The 25,755-nt window shown below is 45.6% G+C and overlaps 1 protein-coding gene across 8 annotated transcripts in view; it reads right to left on the bottom strand.

Annotated features, from left to right (window-relative positions):
* Positions 1–25,755, bottom strand: part of LOC310874999 (protein sidekick-2-like) — a 503,627-nt gene that overhangs the window by 163,401 nt on the left and 314,471 nt on the right. For all 8 annotated transcript variants that reach the window (XM_083787997.1, XM_083788001.1, XM_083787998.1 and 5 more), the window contains exon 2: positions 14,574–14,733. In XM_083787997.1, coding sequence (XP_083644123.1) covers positions 14,574–14,733 — 160 coding nt within the window. The remainder of the gene's footprint in view (positions 1–14,573; positions 14,734–25,755) is intronic.

The following is a 25,755-nucleotide window of genomic DNA, read 5'->3' as shown; positions in this document are numbered from 1 at the left end:
ATAAGGGCTGATATATCGGAGATTATAAATCATGTGATAACATCCGAAGCCGCTGAGACGTTTCAGAGCTCAACACCCTGATGCCAGACAGGAGTAGTCCTGAGTTGGTGTTGTCTGGTCTGCAGTCTCACATCGCTTAATGCACCATCATTTATTTACCAGAGGGCGATATAGAGGGAGCATCGGAGGGGAGTGGATGGATGCACGGAACACACAAGAGATAATGGTTCTTAAAAAGTTCCAAGAACCTATACTAAAGCAATATATATATATGTATTTTTAACGTTCTTTATAAGGTCCCAGAAATGTACTGGTGACTCAAAGAGTCATTGCATTGGATGTTTATGACGAAATAAATGTGTTGCAGAGGGGAAAAACGGTTAGCACCATGCAGTTGATGAAGTATATTATGTTTAAAGTGGATGAGGGAGGCACAAAAAATCTGAGAGCGAGGGATGAAGGGAGACGGACAGAGAAGGGAGAGAAAAGGAGGTGATGTGTGGGGGGAGGAGGGAGGGGAAGTGCAAAGGAATGGAGTGATGATGGCGGAGGTGCACTTTGTAGGTAGAGTAAGAGGAGTGGAGGTTGCCATGGAAACTCTGCAACAGCAGCCAGTAGAGCCCTCTTGCACGCACGCACGCACGCACGCACACGCACACGCACACGCACACGCACACACACACACACACACACACACACACACACACACACACACACACACACACACACACAGCGCAGATCAATACTATAGACTATATCGCCTTGGTCGGGTGGAAACCTCATGTCCAAAACGGTTACTTTTCAGGTATTTAAATTCAAAAGAATAATCACATCCTTCAGATCGGGGGCAAAGAAACGTGAGCGGAACAACACTATAGTATCAATATTATACTGTAATGAGGTTGTATAGAATTAGGTTTAGCAGTGTGTACAGACTTAATACCCTGCTCACACAATGCCCTACATGACAGGTAAGAGGCTCTTTATACCAGCTAGCTCTATGTCGCTGTGTGGATCAATAGTGTGCAGTGGTGGTGTGTATAAAGCAGTGGTTCTCAACCAGTGGTCCCTGAGGGGGTTCCAGGTGGTCCTTAATGATGGAGAGTTGGTCACCAAATAGACCCTTAGCAATCTATAACTCTTGAGAGCGTAAAATGAAACCCATTTTACACTCTCAAGAGTAAAATGATTGTTAAACAACTGCATTACTTAATTTACAATGACAGATTATGGTATAATTGTTATTTTGATCAACGGTCGTTTGCCTGTTATCTCTCCGAATGGTACCACATCAATACAGTGTGGAATTGTGTACAAAATCTTATCCAATGGTAAAATATATATCAAGGTTTCTTTATTTTGTCTTGGACCCCAAGGACCCGCCCTGCAAAAGTTGCTGCGGAGCCCTTGTGTCCGTGTCGCCGCAGAGCAGCGCCACGTCAGCTTCATCTCCGTACGAGGGAGGGAGAGAAGAGACCCTTTTGGAGATTACCGCTGGGCTAATAGAGCCTGCCTGGCTGCATGCTTGCTCTGGGGAGAAATGTAACGTTGACCCTCAGGTCAACATTCGTGTCGAACCAGAAATAGGATTGGGTCAAAGGTCATGTCCAACTATACTGTGTAGTAGACTCTCTTGAGACAACATTTGGCGCAATAATACAATTTAATTGGGTTTCTTGTCCCTATTTTCACTTACTTGCACATTTATATTTTCATATAGCAAGAAAGAAGGTGGGAGGAAGGTATGGGAAGTGAACTCTGCTGGGTTAACCCATTTAGAACTGAGGATTATTCTACAAATGTCTTCTAAATCCTGACAGTTTGCTGAAAAACCCATGTTTCAACCTTTTTCATGTCAAGGACCCCCAGAATTATCTGTATTTGGCCGTGGACTCCCATCTGAAAATATGTAGTTTCAGGCACCCCCAGAAGCAAAGATTTGAGTTAAAAGCGTTATATATATATTCAAAGATTTGGCCACATTTTCACGATTTTAAAAAAATAGCAGATCTACAAGCAGATCTACAAGCTCATAGCACGGCACCGAGAGCCGTGTTGTGAGGTTAAATGGGTTAAATAAGAACTATTATATGGTCTTGTGTGTACTGTGTAGGTTGAGGTGTGTGAGACCATTGGCTTCCAACCTGCCAACCTGAATAGTTTTTCCTATTGTGAACCTAACTGATCACACATTCTTCGACACTTGCGGGAACATTTGGGCCTCACAACTATAGTTAAAAATGGTGTACGCACGCACGCACGCACGCACGCACGCACGCATGCACGCACGCACGCACGCACGCACACACACACACACAGTACCGTACATGCATGCTAAAAAATAAATGCGTGGTCCCTGTCTGTCTCTCTTTCTCTGTCTCGCAGTCCCTCTCCACCCCCGACAGGAAGCAACAAGACGTAAGTGAGCACACAGGGGAGCCAGAAAGAAAGAAAGAAAGAAAGAAAGAAAGAAAGAAAGAAAGAAAGAAAGAAAGAAAGAAAGAAAGAAAGAAAGAAAGAAAGAGAGAGAGAGTGAGAGAGAAAATCTATTGTGTCTGGAGGTTGTTCCAGGGGAGTAGTAGAAAATGGAGCGGGGGATCCATTAAGGTCAGAGAGGAAGAGACCAATCTTACAGCAAGCACAAAAACACTATACCTTCCACTGTAGCTATGGAGCACTGTGTGTGCGCGTGTGTGTGTGTGTGTGTGTGCGTGCGTGCGTGCGTGCGTGCGTGCGTGCGTGTGTGCGTGTGTGCGTGTGTTTTTTCGTAAATTAACGCCCTACTTGATCATACTATGTTACACAATATCCACGTTTTGAGCTTGTAGATGTGGTATACCTTTGGAATGTAACTTTTTTTTTTACTTTTTGGTTTACTTTTGGTTTTGGTTTCCAGCTCGACACTTCCCACACAAGTCCACATTTTGTCACATTGTTTGGGTCAGTTCGCGACAGCTAGCGTGTACGACAAAATATTTGAATCATTTTCCCAATGTGTTTTCTTTTGAAAGATTCTACTAGCGTGGCAACAGCATCTATCTGTAGATTTCTGTCTGTATATCTCTTTTTGGCATTGTCCTCATCGAGAGTGTGTGAAGGCTTTCTTTAGCAGCACAATAGCAGTGCTCTGGCTCAATGCTGAGGCTCTAATGGAAAAAAAAAAACAGATGAGATGAGAGGAGAGGAGAAGGATTATACTGACTCAAGTGTCGGGGAGATGAGCGCTTTCGTCATTGGCGACGCGAGGAGGATGGCCTGGCTGTCGCCAGGCTGAAGGACTGGCCTTGTGACGATATGCTGTTCTACTGCAGCGGTTCGCAAAGTGAGGGATATATTTTTTAAACATTTTGACAGCACAAAATGTTGTACATATGGCATAATTAATATATATTCAGAAGGCAGCCCTCAAGTGTGGCGCTCCTCACTGGCTGGCAGAGACGAAAAGTTCTTATAATTCCCCCCACCCCTCCTCCTTTGCATTTGAATGCCTGAACTGCGCAAACGTAAACAGTCCGGACAGTGAGGACAAAAGAGGTGGTACAAATTCTTCATGGGGGCTCGAGCCCCGCAGCCCCCACAGAGATGATGTCACTGCTAGCTGGTGAGCCAGTATAGGATACAACAGTACGTCCTCCCGGTGAGGCCTCCTCACTGACAGGTGAGCCAGTATAGGATACAACAGCAGTGACAACACACACATGAGTGTGGGGAGGAATCAATTGGCTACATCGGGAAGAAAAAGCTGCAACAACAAAAAAATGGACTGGTGCAGCTCGGAAACTTATATGCCTCTTTATTTACAAAGTAAGTACAAAAAGAGTGCATGTTTCAATGTCTTCCTCAGAGTCATGATTCTGAAAAAGATGCAATGGCATCGTCAAGTCCAAGCTGCTCCTGTGTGATCTTCTGTTGATGCCACCTATGGCCAGAGCTAGTTTGATTCCTAACCTATATAGAAATAAGCCGATAGCAATAACAACGCCATTCTGCTGTCAATTAATCTGTCAACTTGCTGCATGGCGAGTGTAACGGCTATGGTATTTCAGTGTGTACAATACCGGGGACTAATTCTAACGCCAGGTGTGAATATGATCCGACGGAATAACATCTGAATAATGTCACCATCTGCATAATCATATGAGACACATGTGTCAGCCAGCTGGAAACCACTCCATCGAGACTATGGGAGATTCTCCTTTGTGCCTCTTCCTCTTTGTTTTACGCTTAATTTATGGTCCGCCTGTCGCGCCGAAAATAGCCAATCTATGGGCTCACAATGCACCATTATTCGCAGGTTATCCAGGAAGAGTAATGAGCTACTAATTACGTATTACTCCATTAAAAAAGTAATACTTTTGTAGTACGTATTACTTGGTATCAAGAGATTAGGGAGTAGAGCGGGAGTGTTTCTACCAAGCCCCGGCCACCGAGAGGAAGCATTGAATTCAAATGGACATGCACACACACACGCACGCACGAACGACTTGCGGTACTCGTTCATGCTTTCAGCCCGGCACATAATTGCGTTCATGAATGCAATTCATGAACGCAATTCATGCAATGAGTCTTCTGTTCTGATCCTTGCCGTGGAAACGTGGCCTTACTACTGAGTATAAAGGCTTAATTGCGACCAAATGTCGCAGTTAACAATGGAATCGTGAGTTTTTCGTCACTCAAAATCTCCATACATGGGGCGTTTTTCATCACTCAAAATCCACATACATGGGGAAAGCCCCCATATAACATATGTGACCGCTCCCAGTGTTTTCAACCACAAGTCGGCACTAATGAAACTTCACAATAGACCTAAATATTTTTTTTCGTTTTTAGCCACATTAACACAGTTGGAATGCTAAAGAATGTTTTTATTCCATCAGAAAGTCGTTTTAGTGTCATTAAGTCGTTGTAATTACTTAAACATGTCACTATGTCTAATGTTTTAACCATTGGGTTCTCTTCTTATCGTGTCCACAATACAGTTAGTTACAATACACGCTAGATGTGGTTCAGCCATAGCTGAACACATTGCTGTCCCTTTTCGTTGAACTCTGCCAAGTCCGATGCTGTGCAGGGATGTTCCAGCAGGGGGCATGTGAGGAGGTGCTGCATGGTCTGCGGCTAAGTGCCACAGTCACACACAATGTCCTCGTCATCAGAAAATCCCCATTTTGCGAGAGTGGCTTTTGCTCGCCCAACACCAGATCTTAATCTATTTAGGCATTTCCACACTGCGTAGGTTGAGTCTGCTCCAGGGGGTAGTGCCTCGCTAGCCTTTAACTCCATCGTTGTAGCTGGTGGGAGATTGATTGCCAGTCCTGTCTTCCCATTGAGTGACTCTCTCACTACTTATGCTCGGTGTTCCGAGCAGAGGGATGCTATTCAGGAAACTTTTCCTGGATTTAAGACGGCTTTTGGCTGGCACATGGCCGAAGAGAGGGTGTCTTTCGCCGGTAGACTGTTGTAGCCGCTCTTTTCTGCTTGCTGCATTCCGTCGTATCTCTGGTGGGGCTATGCCTGCCAGGATGTACAAACGGTCTGTGGGTGTAGGTTTCAGACAGCCTGTGATAAGGCGGCAGCTAGCATTAAGGGCGGGGTCCACCTTCTTGGCATGGGCAGATCGCTCCCACACTGGGCAGGCATACTCGGCAGCTGAGTGGGTTAACCAATGCTAACCAGAAAATACAGCTTCCCTGCTAAAGTATGCAAATTCCGCTAAAATCCGCCTTTTTGTACACAATCGTTTTTGAAGATAATACTAGTCTTTTACTAACTGGCTAACAGAAATAGCAGAGTAGAAGAAGAAGAAGTATTAACAATCGTATTTTGTAAAAAGTGTGTTTATTTTCGCTCAATGTGGTTTCGAGTTGTAGTGGTTAAAATGACAATATCTGCCTCTGAGATGTATTAGTGGAGTTGATATAAAGTATAAAAAACTCAAGTAAAGTACCTCACAATGTTTACTCAATTACAGTTTTTTCTACCAATGGATTCTTGATAATTAATGTGTATTTGATTTAATTTCTACGGCAGATGTTAGAGTAATAACTAATAATTATGTGAGCCATCTTTGGCATGCATTCTCTCATACATCCATCTACCCAGGCAGGCACAGCAAAGCGCCATAATGCTGCATGTAAATAAAGGTCAACCACGCGTGATTGAATTTGTAAGTGTATTTCATGCGCTGCTGTTTTATAATGAGGGTGTAATCTGCGAGAAAGAACAGAGGGAGGATGTGGGAACGTGGAGGGTGGAAAACCACGTATGTCCAAAATCTTAACTTTATGCAAGAAAAACGGAACGAACGCATTCAGAAATAGTGAAAAAAAAACAATCTATAAGGTCACAACGCGTTGTGATGCGACGCGTTGTGAGCTTACTGATCTGCTATGTTCACTACTTTAGCTTGGCACTCTAGTAGGGCATTACGTGACAAAAAAACAAAAAGCGTGTGAAACAATATGGAGCTACAAGGTTTCTGCCCGACAGCGACAATATGGGAATACGGAGGGGGAGTAGGATTTATTCGTGAAAACACTGACAAGCACTAGATTGTGCGTTTCGGTCTCCATAGCAACTGAGCTAAGTATAACGGTTTAGATTGAATGTATATTGTTACAATTTCTAAAATAGGCTGAATACCAAATGTAAGGATGGATTAATGGCATTTTGTATTTTTCCTTTATTAACCACTTTAACCCCAGCATCCCTATTCTGCATGGGAGGAGAGCGTTTGGCAAAACACTTGCTGATATCTCACAATCCGAAGTAATCATCATCATCATATCATCATCATACTATCATCATCATCATCATATCATCATCATCTCATATCATCATCATCATCATCATATCATCATCATACTATAATTCAGCCAATGTCTGTGTGTCTGTCTGTGTGTCTGTCTGTCTGTCACTGTGACTGCCGTAGCACCTCACTGCCTGCACCAATCACTCCCGCTTTTCACACAGGCATTGACCATAATAATATGGAGGTCTTAACGAAGCCCTTTTTTCGATTTGACACATTAATGATTAATAATGAATTTATTAGTGAATTAAAACGCTGACTTAAACGCGCAACCTCGCACCCTCACACACCTCCGCCCCTTAGCGACACCTGCATCACAGGCCACAGTTCTCACTGTTACCCCACTGGCATGCTTCCTCTAGCTACCACTGCAACACAACAAAGAGTGCCCTATACAATTTGGCGCCGCCGCCACGGCACACACACACAGCTACCGCCGCAACACACAAGAAACAGTGGCACACAGTACACACTACACAGCACGACACACTTTCTTTCACCCGTCGCAACTACTTTTGCAACGCACGCGGCACACACACAGCTACCGCCGCAACACACAAGAAACAGTGGCACACAGTACACACTACACAGCACGACACACTTTCTTTCACCCGTCGCAACTACTTTCGCAACGCACGCGTGCGTGGGTCCATACACACACTGACGGAGCCACAGCTTAAGTTTCCTTCCGCCAGCCCAGGTAAACAATTCCTTCCAGCTACTTTCGCAACGCGCGTGTGTGTGTGTGTGTGTATGTGTGTACTTTCGCAACGCGCATGTGGTGTGTGTACTTTCGCAACACACGTGCGTGTTTGTGTGTGTGTGTGTATGTACGTGTGTATGTACGCACGTGCGTGTAGCTACTTTCGCAACGCACGTGTGTGTGAACGCACGTGTGTGTGTGTGTGTGTGTGTGTCAATGAGATACATCATAGTTTACGGGTAATGCATGGGGGGAGTTCCCCCATGTCCCCAGTTACATTATAATTCCATACTTTCTGTGCTGCATGTCAAACTGGGGTCTTTCATACTTCAAATGGGGGTCTGTGGGCTAATAAGTGTACATTTTACAGTCCCTGCCATGAAAACATTTCCCTACCATCCATCCATCTTCAACCGCTTATCCGTAGTCGGGTCGCGGGGGCAACAGCTCCACCAGAGAGCTCCAGACTTCCCTCTCCCGAGCAACATTAGTGACTTCCTCCTGGGGGATTCCGAGACGTTCCAAGGCCAGAGAGTCGATGTATTTCCTCCAACTGCGCCTTGGTCTGCCCCGGGGTCTCCTCCCAGTGGGGCATGCGTCGAGGACCTCCCTAGGGAGGCGCCCGAGTGGCATCCTAACCAGATGCCCGAACCACCTCAGCTGGCTCCTTTCCAGGCGAAGGAGCAGCGGTTCTACTCCGAGTCTCTCTCGTGTGACTGAACTTCTCACCCTATCTCTAAGGGAGATGCCAGCCACCCGTCGAAGAAAACTCATTTCAGCCGCTTGTATTCGTGACCTTATTCTTTCGGTCATGACCCACACTTCATGACCATAGATGAGAGTAGGAACGAAGATTGCTCGGTAGACAGAGAGCTTTGCCTTCTGGCTCAACTCTCTTTTCGTCACAACAGTGCGGTACAGCGACTGCAATACCGCCCCTGCCGCTCCGATTCTCCGGCTGATCTCCTTCTCCGTTCTCCCCTCACTCGTGAACAAGACCCCAAGATACTTGAACTCCTTCACCTGGGGTAATGCCTCATTCCCTACCCGGACTGCACAATCCACCGGTTTCCTGCTGAGAACCATGGCCTCCGATACCTCCCTACCATGCATTTATACAAATACTTTCATGTTATAGTGCCGTTTTTATTCACACAAAAAAAACACAAATATATTATAGTTAAAGTTAAAATGAAGAGCAATTAAATATATTTATGGGGGGCAATAGTCCATACAACGGGTAAGGACTAGTAAGAACAACATGCAGAACAGGGTTTCGGAAAGTTATCGATTATCAGAATCCATGTTGTTTGCTTTACTTTAAGTGGAGACCTGATAATAAATGTTGTGTAGGAACTGTAAATCAGCCGGATCTCTTCACACTTCCCAGAACTTTCCCTGAAAGCACCCTGAAAAGTTATAGTTTCCGAAGAAACATGCATGAGAATACAGTGGGTGTCTTTTGGAGTCCAGTGAGCATGGTGGATCTCCATTGGGAGATAGTTCCACAGGGTGGCGGCTGCCACACTGAACGCTATGTTAGCTCAGACAGTGGTATACCTTTTAACTATACTTGTGTGGCCCAAATGTCCCCACAGGTATCGAATAATGTGTGTTCACTGTTCAGTTAGGTTTACAATAGGTAGTATTCCGGTTGGGGTTAATTGTTCGCTTGTTGGGTTTATGGAGGAGGCCTGAGAGGTACTGTGGATACACAACCCAACACACGCATGCACGCACACACACGCGCACACACACGCACACACACACGCACACACGTACGCTGCATCATGCCACTGCTCTTCTTTCTATCTCGTTAGCAAACCGAGCCTTTGGTCTCTGGCTGTCAGACATGGAATAGTACTGGACTGAACTTGTATTAATTTGTAACAGAGCTGCCATGGAATTGTGTCAGTTAATAATATGAGAGAGAGAGAGAGAGAGAGAGAGAGAGAGAGAAATGAGATGGCTAATTTACTCAGTGTGTAACCAGCACAGTGCTCCATGTCTCCGTGCTACATTAAGCAGTAGATCTGTGGTGTGGTACTTTAACTGGCCGTGGTGGCTGTCTCTAGTGCCAGGCTGTGGTCAGGTCTATACAGTACACAGCCTCTCTAGTGCCAGGCTGTGGTCAGGTCTATACAGTACACAGCCTCTCTAGGGCCAGGCTGTGGTCAGGTCTATATACAGTACACAGCCTCTCTAGGGCCAGGCTGTGGTCAGGTCTATATACAGTACACAGCCTCTCTAGGGCCAGGCTGTGGTCAGGTCTATATACAGTACACAGCCTCTCTAGTGCCAGGCTGTGGTCAGGTCTATATACAGTACACAGCCTCTCTAGGGCCAGGCTGTGGTCAGGTCTATATACAGTACACAGCCTCTCTAGGGCCAGGCTGTGGTCAGGTCTATATACAGTACACAGCCTCTCTGCCAGGCTGTGGTCAGGTCTATACAGTACACATACAGCGGTGGTGGAAATAGTACTCAAGTTTTGAGTTTTTCCCTGAAGTGAAAGTATCAATACTGCAATATACTACATTATAAGTAAAAGTCCGGAAATTCAAAATGTATCTCAAAATACAGAGGAAAGAATCCACCGGTATTTTCTTTAATTACATTTCTTTCGAGACACCTGAAAAACGTGCGGCGTTCTATTATGTCTAACTGCAGAATCGTTAAAATCCCATTTGTGCAGGTGTGTGTGTTTTGCGAGAGGCAGAGAAAACATGTCTGCCGTCGCGCAGCAGAGTCAACGGGTGATTGACGACGTTGGAGTGACGCTTTAAAAAGTTACTAGTGGAATATTTAGACTCTTTGCGGCGTCGACAAGGCTTCTCACTTTCCGTTTACACATTGCTGAGTGTTTTTATTTTTTAACAGATGATGCTTGTCTCCGGCTTCCTGTCTCTCCTATAAGGGGCTTCTGCAGAGCTGCTGGGGGAATCTCACAGCAGGAGCAAAGTCTTACTTTTTTTTTTATCATCCGAAATGTTTTAGTTTTAGTCTAGTTTTAGTTGACTAAATATAGTCAACAAATTATCTTGATTTAGTCGACTAAAAATGCGCATCGCAAACGAAAACATCCGAAATGTTTTAGTTTTAGTCTAGTTTTAGTTGACTAAATATAGTCAACCAATTCTCTTGATTTAGTGTGTGTGTGCTTCGGCAGGCTTTGACGGCGTCGTAAAGAAATAGCGTAGTTATTTTAAATAGCAGAACTACAGTATAAGCTCACAGTGAGTACAACTGTTATTTATGGTTTGGTGTGTGTGTGTCTGTGGGTGTGTGTGTGTGTGTGTGTGGGTGTGTGTGTGTGTGTGGGGGGGGGGGGTGATTCAATTACTGTTGAGGTCAAGGAAGCCAAACTGTGTGTTAGTTAGCGAACGAGTCGATCGTTTTTATTTTTATCTTGGATCTTAATTGGGTTGGATTTTAATTCAGAGATAAATCAAAGGACTATGAACAGAAGCAGGATGATGCCCAAAGGCTGTGTGTGTGTGCGTGTGTGCATGCGTGCTTGTGTGTGTGCGTGCATGCATGTGTGCATGTGTGCATGCGTGCGTGAGTGCGTTTGTGCGTGCGTGCGTTTCCTTGTTTATTGTTTGTAAATGACAAAGATCAATAATGCTTATTCTCTGCCAGCGATGGCCCTCCACTGCACCGCATACATCACATCACTACAGCTAAACTTAATGTATTTCTCTCTCTCTCTCTCTCTCTCTCTCTCTCTCTCTCTCTCTCTGGGCAGAACTCTCACAATTACAGTGGGGGTTGCTGTGGATTTGTGTCAGTTTTTCGGTCGATCAAAAGATTACAAATATTCTGCAGGGTCTGCCTAATAATCTCACACCAGCAGGATGGCTGATGGCTGATATTGCAGAGAGCTGCATGCAGCTCTCTGCACGGTAGTTCCCATCTGTCCACTGTGTGACCAAGACAGTAAGACACCGCCATTGATCCAAGCCGGATCTTGCTCTGAAAATGCACGCGGCCCACCCTTCTGACCAATTAGCACGGCAGACCATTTTCAAGGTTCTCAAGTGGGGCCCTATTCGGGAAAACATGTTGAGACACTTAGCTGTTACCTATAGCTGCAGCTACTGTCCATGGTGCTGAAGCTGCTGGTCCTAGTGCTGCAGTAACTGTCTACGGTACTGAAGTCGATGTCCATAGAGCAGTGTGAAAGAACACACCAAGTAAAGTGTAGCCTCGGTACCCAGGCTTTTATATTCGTTCGCATTCGGCAAAAAAAAAAACTACACATTTCAGTTATTCACATTCACAACAAGTTTGAGAACCTGCATTTCTGCCATAGAGCTGCATAGTAACTGTCCATGGTGCTGAATTGCTGTCTGACTGTGGCTCTGTACTCACACAGCAATCACAGCGACACTTTATATAATATATAAACCCAAAATGGGTTAAAGTCTCAATCTGACAGTATATTATACTGTCAGATTGAGACTTTAAAGTGGGCCCTGATCAAGAAAAAGGTTGGGTCAAAAACCACAACAACAACCATTTCCTGTGATGACCAGGAGAACATTGGCCTCACAATGTCTATTCTTCCAATTCTACTACTATACCTGGGTGATATTTGGTCCTCACAAGAATAGCTACAAGTGCACGCACGCACGCACCCATGCACACACCCATGCATGCACCCATGCACGCACGCACAGACACAGGCAGGCACGGCAGTGGCATGCAGCATGGGCAGTGGTTCAATCTCTCTCTCCATCTCAGTCGATCAGCCTCTCTATCAGCCAATAACACGGTGACAGATTCCCCAAGGGACACTGTCGCTGTGTTGGCTCACTGTGACACTGACCTCTGACACCGCGTGGCTGCTGGAACATAACCAAGTACATGTACTCCAGTACAGATACTTTTACTTGAATATTTCCATTATTCAATACATATGGGAGGCAAATATTGGATGTTTTACTTTTACTGCACCATATGGTTATTCATTTATAGTTACTAGTTACTTTAGATTATTAACTGTGATTTATTGATTTAGATTTTAATACGAAACATACAATTGAATTAACCACGTAAGCAGTACGTTTTATACTTTTGGGTTATTCAAAAATAGCCAATCTGCAGATCAACAAGACACGTTTGTCAAAATGTGCATCACTTTTACTTTGGTACCGAATGTATATGCCAATATCAGTTTTCTTGTTGTTGTGAGGAATAGAGGCTTTGGGCTGAAAATATCCAATCAACCATAATGTCATAACATATTTTTCTAACCTGATATTTTTGGCTAAATCCTTCCCCGCGATAAGGACTCTGGGGTTTGACTGGTTGTCACTGTGCTGTCCCTGCCTCCCTCAGGTGTCATAAAGAGACCAACAACACATGGAACACTGCTGGCCTTGTGTTCACCCCATGAGTTTAATACATATTCAGTACAAACACACACAGACAGACAGACAGACTGGCACATGCATATTCAGTAAACAGACAGACAGACTGACACACTAGCAGATACATATTCATGCACGCATGGCACACGCAGGCATGCTTGCACATCCAGCAAACACGCACGACGCGCATGCACGTTCTATAACACGGCCATATGTTGTGAGTCTGAGCCAGCTAGGTTTTATTTACACTTGTGCGCGCGTGCATGTGTGTGTGTGTGTGTCCATGTTTCATTATCTTAGTGGGGGCAAGAAATCCCTGCGAGGGACTAGTGTGGATGTGTGTCAGTGCTGTTCGATTTGTGTGCACGGCTGCACGCACACACACACACACACACACACACACACACACACACACACACACACACACACACACACACACACACACACAGACACAGACACACACACACACACACACACACACACACACACACACACACACACAGATAAGGCCAGTGTTTGCCACGTGATAAGGATCTCCCAGTTAACGTTAAACACATTTTATCTGGTCCGGTCTTTCCATTCCCCTGGACTGCAGCGAGGTAGATGTGTGTGTGTGTGTGTGTGTGTGTGTGTGTGTGTGTGTGTGTGTGTGTGTGTTTGTGTGTGCGCGCGTGCCCAACCCGCCTCCACCACTTTGTCTGTCCACCATGAATGATAGAGGTCACTCTACCATGAGAGAGAGAGAGTAGTGCAACACTAACTAAATGCATTTACTCAAGTACTGCACTTCACCCCACCCATTTTCAACCTCATCTTCATATCGTTCGTCCTCACTAATGCTCATTATATTGTGGCACAATTTCTGTCTACTCGGTCTGTGTCTCACATGAAGGGCTGTGGACAGTTCAGAAACCTGCCTACCAGTAAATAATCAGAATCAGACCTTTCTGAAATGAGCGGTGCTGTGTGTGTGAGTGCGCGTTTGTGCGCGTGCTCAACAGTGACAATTGGCGGTCAAGCAACGCTATTTCTGTACTTGGACATACACAGAGACACACATAGCTGCTCATAGGAGTGGCTGCAACCACTCAAAAACACAGAATGCATAGAGAGCAACGTCAAGAAACCAGGATAACCAAGAACCCAGGATCTGTCTATCTAAATGACAATCTGTACATTGAAACTACAGGATATCAGGTAAACAGTGAGCCTGCCATCTGTCGAAACAGCATGCTATCTAAACAACAATCAGTACAGCCGTGAACAAAGCATCGGTCTAAACAATATACCATCTAAATAATAATCGGCACATTGAAACCATCCGCCCAGTGCGGATGGTGTACTGTAAGTGTAAGTCAATTTCCGGTTGCCGCATTGTCCATTTCTCACTTCAAATGTTTTCGAAACCATTCTTGAGAGCAATTTGTTTAACTATAAATGATATGATATAATGTAAGTGACGTCATGTTGATATGAGCAGGTGCTCTGAGCCTTTGATTAGACTATAGGCCATGTTCGGAAATACAGCACTGGAGGTAATTAGTTTGCATAGCACAGTGCGCTCAATGTGCTATTTCCGACCCCGCCCATAGAGTGGAGTGGTCATTAGCCAGAAATAACACACCGCTGAATTCGGTGATTGACCAATCAGAATCAAGCATTCATCCAAGCCTCTCTCTCTCACCTGTACTCCAGGGAGAAGTGTGTGAGCTCGGTGGTGTTGTGGATCCATTTGAACTCCAGGGGCCAGCTGCCTTCGGCCATGCAGGTGAGCACCAGCCGGTTCCTCTCCAGATGCAGTTGGCTGCGCACCGGCTCCGTCTTGAAGTAGGGAGGCACGTCATCTATAGGAGGAGGAGGAGGGGGCACACAGCACATGTTAGAGCAGTGGTTCCCAAACTTGTACATGTCAAGGACCCCCAAATTGACACTCATTACCCTGCGGACCCCCATTTCAGTTCACACTGAAATTTGTCTTGTGACCCAGCAGCCAAGTATGCAGAACACATATACACATTTGACATAACACAAAGAACAAGACAATTTACATACATAAAGACATGAAGACAAGAGCAATATCCACCGCCTAGATTACCCCATGGCTACTACAACTCCTGATTAAGCCTCGATTAAGTCGACTGGTGGACAAAGGACCTCTTTAGTCTGACCTTTAATCACCTTCCTGAAGGTAGCAACCTATATTCTCCATACAACACATGCTTAGTATTAGAGGTGATATTCCTTGCTAACCTTCGGATGCTGTTATCATACGTGGATGCATAACGTTTCTGAAGTGGTTGTCCAACAATCTTTGAACATATGTTCAGTTGTTGCAGCAGTTGTGACTTTAGGGCTGCAGACAAACATCCATACCAGGTAGTACTACAGTACTGAAGAACACTCATAATTACAGAAGTGAAGAACAAAAGAAGAATCTGTCTACTGGCACTGAAGGATCTTAGACGGCGAAGGAAGTAGATTATTTTCTTTGTTTTCTTACACACTGAATCAATCTGATCTTTCCATGACAACAGATGGTCTATTACTACTCCTAGGTATTTGTACGAAGATGCCTGGTTGATCGGTTCACCATGAGTAGTAATGCGGGATCTGTGAATTAGGCTACGGACCCCCATTTAATGGCATTTATATCTCCCAATGTATATTGTAAAATCAAAGTTAATTTAACTCTGAGAGTGCACAAATGGAACCAAATGGACCCTAACGGGTCACAGTTACAGACCCGGGTCCATTTGGTTCCTAATTATCATTTAGCTGGGGACCCTCTGGAACACTCTCAAGGACCCCTGGTGGTCCACGGACCCCACTTTAGGAACCCATTTCTGGGGTTTTTATTATTCCTTAAAACTATATAGAGGCTTTGATGTCCCCATGGTACAAAGTGAGAGCTCTGTCTGCTCACAGCTGACAACAACAAACAACATTAACAGCTATATACGCTAGAAGGAATGCTGCGTCCCTTCCAAGAGGTCCGAAATTGGATTCAAACAACATTCTGAATAAAATAAATTATCTTCTCGTCTCCTGGGGAAGACACCAAATGTATCGTGTGGATGTCGAGCTGAAAAGAAGTTTGGAACCCCTGCGTTAAGATGTTATAGAAATAATCACTGATCGCACGCATGCACGCACACACACACACACACACACACGCACAAGCATGCGCGCACACTACACGCAGCTTTAACATCTCAATCAAATCAACACTTTTGTGCTAACTGTCAACGTCCCACGCGGACGCCAATATCTCACCCTTGATAGACGACGTTGAGAGGCGGAGAGCATACTTGATGATCATTGTAAATATAGAACAAATTAATTGGATGGTTGGATAATATAATTATCAAATTGACTGATAATCATGCATTGAAATTAAACTGTCAGAATGATCTATAGCGGCTGATTTTTCACTTGGCTCTGCGAACTGAACACACTGGAACCGACTGATAAGACCGAAGGAACAAGGGGAGCACAAAGTTGGGGCGAATACAATGAGAGAGGATTTGGCCTCGAGTTCCAATCACATTTGCCCCCATAAAGATAGAAAAACATTGTAACACACACGGACGTGCACGAGCACGCACACACACACACACACACATCCATCCAGCATCTGGATTGAACATCAGCCAAAACACAATAGCAGATGTACAAGGTCAGGACGCGTTGCAACGCAATGCATCGCGAGCTTGTAGATTGGCTATTCTATATACTATATAGCTTGTGCCCACACTCGGTAAACCCCCATGATGAATAGGGTGCTGCCCGCCTCCCGTTTCCTCTCATCATAGACGCTTAGTGCTTTAATAGCAGAAGGGAGAGCTGCTTTACATCCCGAGTTGTGTAAACCATAGTAGAAGGTTTAATGAGGCTAGTGATTCAGTGGCCGACTCCACATAATACACTCTGTATGCGGCTCACTTCACACACTAATAATAACACTGCAGATCGCTGTGGAGTCCCTCTGCACTCTCCAAATCATTGTATTTCGACCCGTTGTGAGCTTGTAGATTGGACATTGTCGCTGACCTTTGTGAACTAAAAACTAAACTAGACTTTAATGTCCAAAACTGGTACTTTTCAGGATAGTTTTGAGCTTGTGGATCTGCCACTTTTAATGCTTTTGTGTGACGCTGCAGTATGATCAAGTAAGGCATTTATTTACAACAAAAAAAAACCTCTAAAAGTTTAAAATATGGAGATAAGAGGATTCTGCCCGACAGCGACAAAATCTAAACTGAAATTGAACACAAAACGTCAAAAGGAAATACAAACCAACTTGAATAACCTTGACACGCAGCATGCGAGAGGCTGAGCTACGGCAGTGCTGCAGATATCCACTGCTGCTCTGCGACGGCACCACTCACAGCATCCTGACACCGTACTGTCTTGTTATCTCTGTTTGCTGTTTCCTTGTTGAAGTTGGAAGTTGTATTCATGTCAAAAAAGTCCAAAAAAACATGCATAATCTGCAAGCTTGAAACGTGGCGCGATGTGACACGTTTCCAGCTTGTGTAGCAGATCTGACACTTTTGATACTTTTGAATTAGAATCCTGAAAAGTAACAGGCACCACACCTACCATCAGCTCCCAGTACTTCCATAACCAATGCTATACTCATACGCTGAGTTGGCGGGATCGAACCCATGACCTTGTGGGTTGTGGTCTTATAAGGTGAGAGCTCTACCAACTGAGCTACCCGGATATTCATTGAACATTCCTGGAAAATCGTTGACTGTATATGATATTTACTTTTTGAACTTTGAACTTTTGAAAAGCTCGACACTTTTGAATACTTTACTTACTTCATTCCTTATTGACTTACTAGCCTCAGAGATCCATGCGATTTTGTTATAAAATAAATAAATAATTAAACAAATACTGGGTGAACCAGTAAATGTGGTGTAGGAGTGGGAGTGAACCTTGTGTTTCCCTAACCAAGAGGGGGCGTCGCTCCAAGCAGGGTCGAACCAGGTTGGTGAACCAATAGGGAGGCTACTTACGTACTATACTAAAATGTGACTGTCACTTGCAACTTGACACAGAGATAAAACAATTGAACACTAAGTTGAAAGAAAAGCAGCAGTGTAAAGGCCCACAGGCCCGTCGTCCACAGAGAGTCATGGCAACACGGTTATGGGAGTTCTGCCGCGCTTCCTGTAGGAATATATCCTCCCCCCCCCCCCCCCCCCCATTGCTGTCAACTCTGCTCTGGCTGTGATATATTCAGAAGAAGAAAAATGCGACACGTTTTCTCTGAGCGTGTGTCAGAAGCACACTGCAGGGCGGCGGGGGGGGGGGGGGGGGGGAGAAGAACAAGCGGAACAGAATGAAAACCGCAGTTGGGCGACTTCTATACCAGTGTGATGAGTTAAAATGGAGTGGAAAAGGAAACAGTGGCGACGGCAAGAGACAGAAGATATGGAGGGATCCCAAAATAAAGATGGAATGCAGTGGTCCCCAATGTTGGGTCTAGGGGCCACCAGGTGGTCCACATGGAACCATACAGGTCTGTAATTATTAGAGCCTTCATGGAACCAAATGGACCTTGATGGGGCTGTAACTCTGAAAGCTTATATGGAACCAAATGGACCCTCATGGGTCTGTAACTCTGAGAGCTTATATGGAACCAAATGGACCCTTGTGGGTCTGTAACTCTGAGAATGTACAAATGGAACCAAATGGACCCTCGTGGGTCTGTAACTCTGAGAGCATATATGGAACCAAATGGACCCTCATGGGTCTGTAACTCTGAAAGCTTATATGGAACCAAATGGACCCTTATGGGTCTGTAACTCTGAGAGTGTACAAATGGAACCAAATGGACCCTCATGGGTCTGTAACTCTGAGAGCTTATATGGAACCAAATGGACCCTAATTTGGTCTGTAACTCTGAAAGCTTATATGGAACCAAATGGACCCTCATGGGTCTGTAACTCTACAAATGGAACCAAACGGACCCTTGAGAAACAATGTTGTGGTGCATGTAAGTTAAACGAGTGTTGCGCGCCCCAGGGGCACCAGGGGGCGACATCCCCCCCTTGTGGGATTAATGTGCCATGGGAGGGTTGGGGCGGGTGGGGGGGTATCACAATGGAATTTGATTGGATGAGATTAATTGTTCCCCTGGTGATGATAGCTGCACTTTTATCTGTGATGGAGAGATATAGAGAGATAGGGAGATAGAGAGATTGAGAGAGAGAAGTAGTTGAAGGCTATAGAAGAAAACGTGCACGCGCACACACGCACACGCACACACACACACACACACACACACACACACACACACACACACACACACACACACACACACACACACACACACACACACACACACACACACACACACACACTCACACACACACACACACACACACACACACACACACACGCACACACACGGAAGCGAGGGAGGTGTATATTGGGTACAAGGCCAGGCCCATTGATCAGTAGATGAGTATCTGTGGTATCTTGGCTGGTGTGTCTCATTAGAGGCTATAGCAGTGAGGCCTGTTAGCGGTGTGCTAATGATCCTGCTATCAGCAAACAACCTGCTAAGACACTACGGGAGCGTGTGAGGACGCCTGTGAACACCAGGAGAGATTAGTGGAAGAAGTTATCCCATGTTTTAGACAGTTCACCGTTTCTCAAACTTTTTCATGTCAAGGAAATTGAAATTGGCTATTTTCAGTGAAAGTTTTCCCACAGCACAAGCCTGTAGATCTCCCATTTTTGAATAGCCATATAAATGGATAACGTGGTTAAAATGATTGTACTGCTACTGCATTATGAACTACTTCTGCATGCAGTGTGTGTAACGATAAGTGTGTAACATGCAATGTGTATAAGCGTAGAGTGAAGAGTGCAATATAATAGGCTATTTTCCCCTGAGATGAGTAGAGGTGCAGTATAAAGTATAGTATATATTTCCGTGGGGAAATATGAATACAAATCCACGATGGAAACCAGTTATGCTATAGCTGTCGGCCCTTGGAGGCGATTTATTCAGTAATTGGCTACTCTATTTATTTATTTTTGTATGGAATGAGCAAACGTGAGCTATACTGCTATAAGAAAAGGCTAAATTGCTTCTTGTTTTAGATGCGCCGGTGATAGAAAAATGTATCAAACGCGTGCGTAAATGTATTCATGGATTCATGGAACCGATATATAAAATAACTGGCCCACTTATTATGCTATGTGATCTCTATGTCTCCACTCGTCTCAAATATATCTCACAGCTGAGCTTTATTTATATTATTTGCGTTCATATTTCTATGCCGTTCTAGCTGTGCAAATCTCCCAAAATCAATATTAACTATTCCCCCCTTCTAAGTTCTTCATTCTGAGCGTGGATCTGATTTCCGAATGGTTTCCACATTTTGTGTGAACTTGTGGCAGATCTGAAAACGCTGATTATGACTAAGGATTACATGTTGAAACTATAAGGCAACAGACAATAGCTGTAGCAGCAGGTCAACGTCATGTTGCCTCTGCCGTGTGGAAACCTCATACAGTACATGTGTATGTGCAAAACTGTTACTTTTCACGACTCAAATTCAAAGATGTCAAAAGTGGCAACTAGCTGGAAACACGCCGCTGCTACGTTTGATGTTTTTGTGTGACGCTGTAGTCCAGTATGCTCATCACGTACGGCAGGGGTCTTCAACAGGGGGTCCGGGACCCCTAGGGGGTCCTCGGAGATTCTGCAGGGGGTGTGATCTGGACTTTTTCTCTCTTTTCTTTACATTAACCATTTGAACCCTAGCATCCCTATTCTGGAGGGAGGACATTAGCCAAAAATACCAGATCTACAAGCACAGGAGAGCGGCTGTTTTTCCAGAGAAGAGGTTTGGTGTAGAGGGGGACACAGAGCAGACCACGTACCGAGCCAATGATCAACTTTAGATACTTTAAAGCATTGAGGGTTTATGTCGTAAAATGTCTGAACACATTCAAGTCAACCGCAAACATCCTCCGTCAAAACGAGGCTTCCTTTTCATCGCCTATAGCCTTTCCGCGGTGTGAGAGCACAAACACCGGAGCTCTTATGTCACCGCCATCAAACCACAGCGCGGCGCAGCGGTGGCACAGCGACACGGCGATGGGGGATTCAATGCCACGGGAAAACATGTCTGCGCTTCACTTCCAATGAATGTGAACTGCCAGGACGCGCCCAGAGAGAGACTATACAGTATAGGCCAACCCGGGCTTCAGGTTTTCCGCTGGGCTGCGCCCGCCATGCATGGCACCCGGCGTACAGTACAAAGCAATTACTGCGTCGATGGCGGCATCTCATCTGCATGCAGCACAATGTACATCTCCTGCTAGAGGGTTCTCCCCGGGGCTGCAGCCCAGGTCGACTCCTAGACACGCATACGTGTGTATTCCCAAATGTCCCCACAAGTATAGAAAATATGCATAGTGAGGGAAATTGTCCTGGTCTTCGTGGGTTTATGGTAGTGGTAGTAGTATAAAAAGATTTGTAGTGTTTCAAAGCTTACAATTAGGAAAAGATTAATTGGGGATACGGTTAGCATTAAGCATTTAGAGGTGACCATTTATATTAGTTATGCGTCAGCTTGCACTGGAAAATAGACCTTGTAGAACTGCTATTTCTTTCGGCTATTTTCAATGGCCTCATACATTTTTAATTTCCTCACAATTATAGTAGGCTTCATACGTGTGTGTGGGCGTGTGCACGTGCGTGCGTGCCCCTTAGGTGTATCATGTGTGCGTCACACAACCACGCCACTAACCCAGTCTGCGCCACGCTCAGTCAATTAAATGTGCTCCCTCATTAATGAGAGAGGTGCCAGGTACAAATGCTCGGCCTTGGGTTGAGCATCCATAATTAAAGACAACTTCGAGAATTATTTTTCTAAAAAAAGAACGGAGGGGCCCGTGGTCCCTGGCCCCTCTCTCCTCTCCTCTCCTCTCCTCTCCTCTCCTAAAAGTCACAAGTCTCAGAGTCCTCCATTATCTCCATCTTGAAACTCCGAAGCGATTGGATGCATATACCAACCAGTGGTGGAAAAAAGTACTCAAACGTTTTACTTTGACTAAACGTATCAATACTGCAATGTAGAAATACTCTGTTACAGTTCGGAATTCAAAATTTACTTGAGTAAAAGTACAACATATTGGTATCAAAACATACCAAAAGTAAAGTGGGAGCGTGCATTTATCCACACGTTAAAGAATCACAATGTTACCTTCAGTGAATTTCCGGCGTCATTAGCGTCACTCCGTCAGGCTGCATGGCGTTTTGTTTTCCGCTCATATTTCAAGGGCGGCTCGTTTATATATTTTCCGGGGGCGAGAACAGAACACATTTCCCCGGCACAGGAATGGCTTCATCAGCGACTTGTGAAAACGTACGGGGCGTTATCATGCAGTATTTATGTTTGTAATCCCGTCCCTGGGGTGATGAGTCGTCGTTTGGAAGCGAGGTGAATTAATTAACCCGTTCAGGACGGGAACTCCTTTTGGTGTTTTAAGCATTAGGCCTACTTTAGCTATTGAAAAATAGCAGATCTACAAGCTCATATGAGCTTGTAGATCTGCTATCTTTAGAAAAATCGTGAAAGTGTGGCGCAAATCTTTGAATATACAGTATATTCTTTCAGAGCGAACTATTTTATAACTCAAATCTTTGCTTCTGGGTGGTCCCTGCAGGAACATCATATTTTCAGATGGGGGTCCGCGGCCAAATACAGATAATTCCCGGGCGTCCTTGACATGGAAAAGGTTGAGAACCATGCATGCACTGACATAGAAACATAGGGTTTTTCTGAAAACTGTTTAGAAGCCTTTTTCTTTGTTTTTTTATCTGCCTCAAGTCTAAATGGGTTAAAGGGTCATTGGGTGCTGGCAGGATTTTTCCCGAGCGCCATACGTGGCCCTCGCTCCGCGGCACGCGGTATCCGTGCAAACGCACAAGGTCATTTTCAAGGAGGGGCTGTCACTGTAGACCAGGGCTTCTCAAAGTAGGTGCTGTGGCACTCTAGGGTCCACCCCTGGACCCTAGAGAATGCCTCAGAATATATACTTCATCATTTTTGGAATTTGTCATTGTCACACAACGCGTCACCTTGTGAGCTTGTAGATCGGCTATTTTTGGTGAATGTTTCCCGCCAGAATAGGAAAGCTGGGGTTTTGGGTGGTTAAAGGTGAGGTATAAGGTCTGTCCTATAATGGAAACAAATATTCTCTCCAGTTTTTCTTGTGACATACTGTATCTGTCTAAAATGTCTTCTACATCCTGACAGTTTTCTGAAAAAGCTAGTATGTCAGTCAGTCGACTTTTAAAAAATAGAGCTTGTAGATCTGCTATTTTTCAATAGCTAAAGCATAACATGATGCTAACACCAAAAGGGGTTCCCGCCCAAAATGGGTTAATATGAGAAAGCGTGCTATGAAGTAACAGTGTAATTCAGGGGTCGCATTCTTGTATCTGCTGTTTTCACTAGTTGGGTTCCGGGCAAATGTCTAAACTCTCTTTTGGCTCCTGAGCTAAAAGGTTTGGGAAGCACTGCATAGTGCATGGTCTAGTCTAGCGGTTGTGATGCTGTGGCAGTCATAGATAGTGTCAGCCTCTCTCCTGCATCAGGCCCCTGGAATAGCGCCACGATGCCCTGGGTGGCGTGCAACATGCATATTTTAACTGCAGCCTGAGGCCAGCCAGGTAGGCACAGACGCACACACACACACACACACACACACACACACACACACACACACACACACACACACACACACCATGGATGCGGGTACAACTATCTCCTTATGGGCGTGGGTGTCGCGTCTGTGCATGACTGGTATACACTTGTGCCCCTATGTGTATGTGTGTGTGTGTGTGTGTGTGTGTGTGTGTGTGTGTGTGTGTGTGTGTGTGTATGCTTGCCTCTGCGTGTGTAGCCTGCACAGTAGTTCCAATATGTCACAACATGCGCATGTGTCTATCCTGAGAGTGTGTGTGGGTGTGCTTGTGTATGCACATGGTGACCGATACCTTGTCCCCTGGAGATGGTCAGATCGAGGCTAGCTGACAGATTCACTATCGTCCATCATGCGCACACACACACACACACACACACACACACACCCTCACACACACACACACACACACACACACACACACACACACACACACACACACACACACACACACACACACACACACACACACACACACACACACACACACACACACACACACACACGTCCAGGGGGATCAGGGCTCCTGGCCAGTATCCAGCTCATTACTGACAGGCTCCTTTTGTGCCATCATGGCTCAGTGCTGCCATGCCTCCCCTCCCTCCTCATCTGTAGCACTACATTTCCCAGGAGGCCGTGCGACCGGGCCACTAATCCCTCCCACCAGCCATACCTGCTAAGCCCATACTGTCTGCCTGGCTGCAGCTGGCCGCATTCCAGAGACAGGGGTGTGTGCAGTTGGTGGAAGAATTACCAGAAGAACTACTACATTATTTTTTTACTTGAGTGAAGTATAAACAATACAAAGTAGAAGTACTCTGATATTATAATAAGCTAGAAGTTTTTTATCAGTCACCATTGAGTGTCTGATAAAATAAAAATCAAACCTGTGTGAAGTGAGGGGCGCTCTTATCATCATACAGTATGTCATCTCATTCCGGCCGATGAGCTCCAAACTGGCCATTCATTGTCAATAGCATTCAATGTGTGTGTTAGGACAATGTTTGTGTTTACACAAACCCTCAAAGCTGGACAAAAATGAATATCAAATATCTAATTACTGAATCAACAACTTCAAAACTGTCTGGGGTGAAACACAAAAGTCGATAAAATGACCCCAACCATGTTTGAAAGTGAAATATCCCTTTACTTGAGTAAGTAAAACTATTATACATAATTTATTTCCAGTACTGTGTGTGCAATTCACTGCTGTGGGCAGTGCGAGTGGCGCACAATGGGCACGGCGAGTAGAGGCATGCAGTGCATATGGCACACAGCGGGCACGGTGAGTAGAGGCATGCAGTGCATATGGCACACAGCGGGCACGGTGAGTAGAGGCATGCAGTGCATATGGCACACAGCGGGCACGGTGAGTAGAGGCATGCAGTGCGTATGGCACACAGCGGGCACGGTGAGTAGAGGCATGCAGTGCGTATGGCACACAGCGGGCACGGTGAGTAGAGGCATGCAGTGCGTATGGCACACAGTGGGCACGGTGAGTAGAGGCATGCAGTGCGTATGGCACACAGCGGGCACGGTGAGTAGAGGCATGCAGTGCGTATGGCACACAGCGGGCACGGTGAGTAGAGGCATGCAGTGCGTATGGCACACAGCGGGCACGGCGAGTAGAGGCATGCAGTGCGTATGGCACACAGCGGGCACGGCGAGTAGAGGCATGCAGTGCATATGGCACACAGCGGGCACGGCGAGTAGAGGCATGCAGTGCGTATGGCACACAGTGGGCACGGTGAGTAGAGGCATGCAGTGCGTATGGCACACAGTGGGCACGGTGAGTAGAGGCATGCAGTGTGTATGGCACACAGCGGGCACGGCGAGTAGAGGCATGCAGTGCGAGTGGCGCGCAGCGGGCACGGCGAGTAGAGGTATGCAGTGCGAGTCCGCGCAGCGGGCACGGCGAGTAGAGGCATGCAGTGTGTATGGCACACAGCGGGCACGGCGAGTAGAGGCATGCAGTGTGTATGGCACACAGTGGGCACGGCGGGTAGAGGCATGCAGTGTGTATGGCACGCAGCGGGCACGGCGGGTAGAGGCATGCAGTGTGTATGGCACGCAGCGGGCACGGCAGGTAGAGGCATGCAACCACCCTGCTGAGGTGTGTAGACTAA

Source organism: Protomyctophum parallelum (assembly GCF_964188405.1).
Source record: "Protomyctophum parallelum genome assembly, chromosome: 17".
Classification (NCBI taxonomy): Eukaryota; Metazoa; Chordata; class Actinopteri; order Myctophiformes; family Myctophidae; genus Protomyctophum; species Protomyctophum parallelum.
This window is presented reverse-complemented; position numbering and strand designations above follow the sequence as displayed.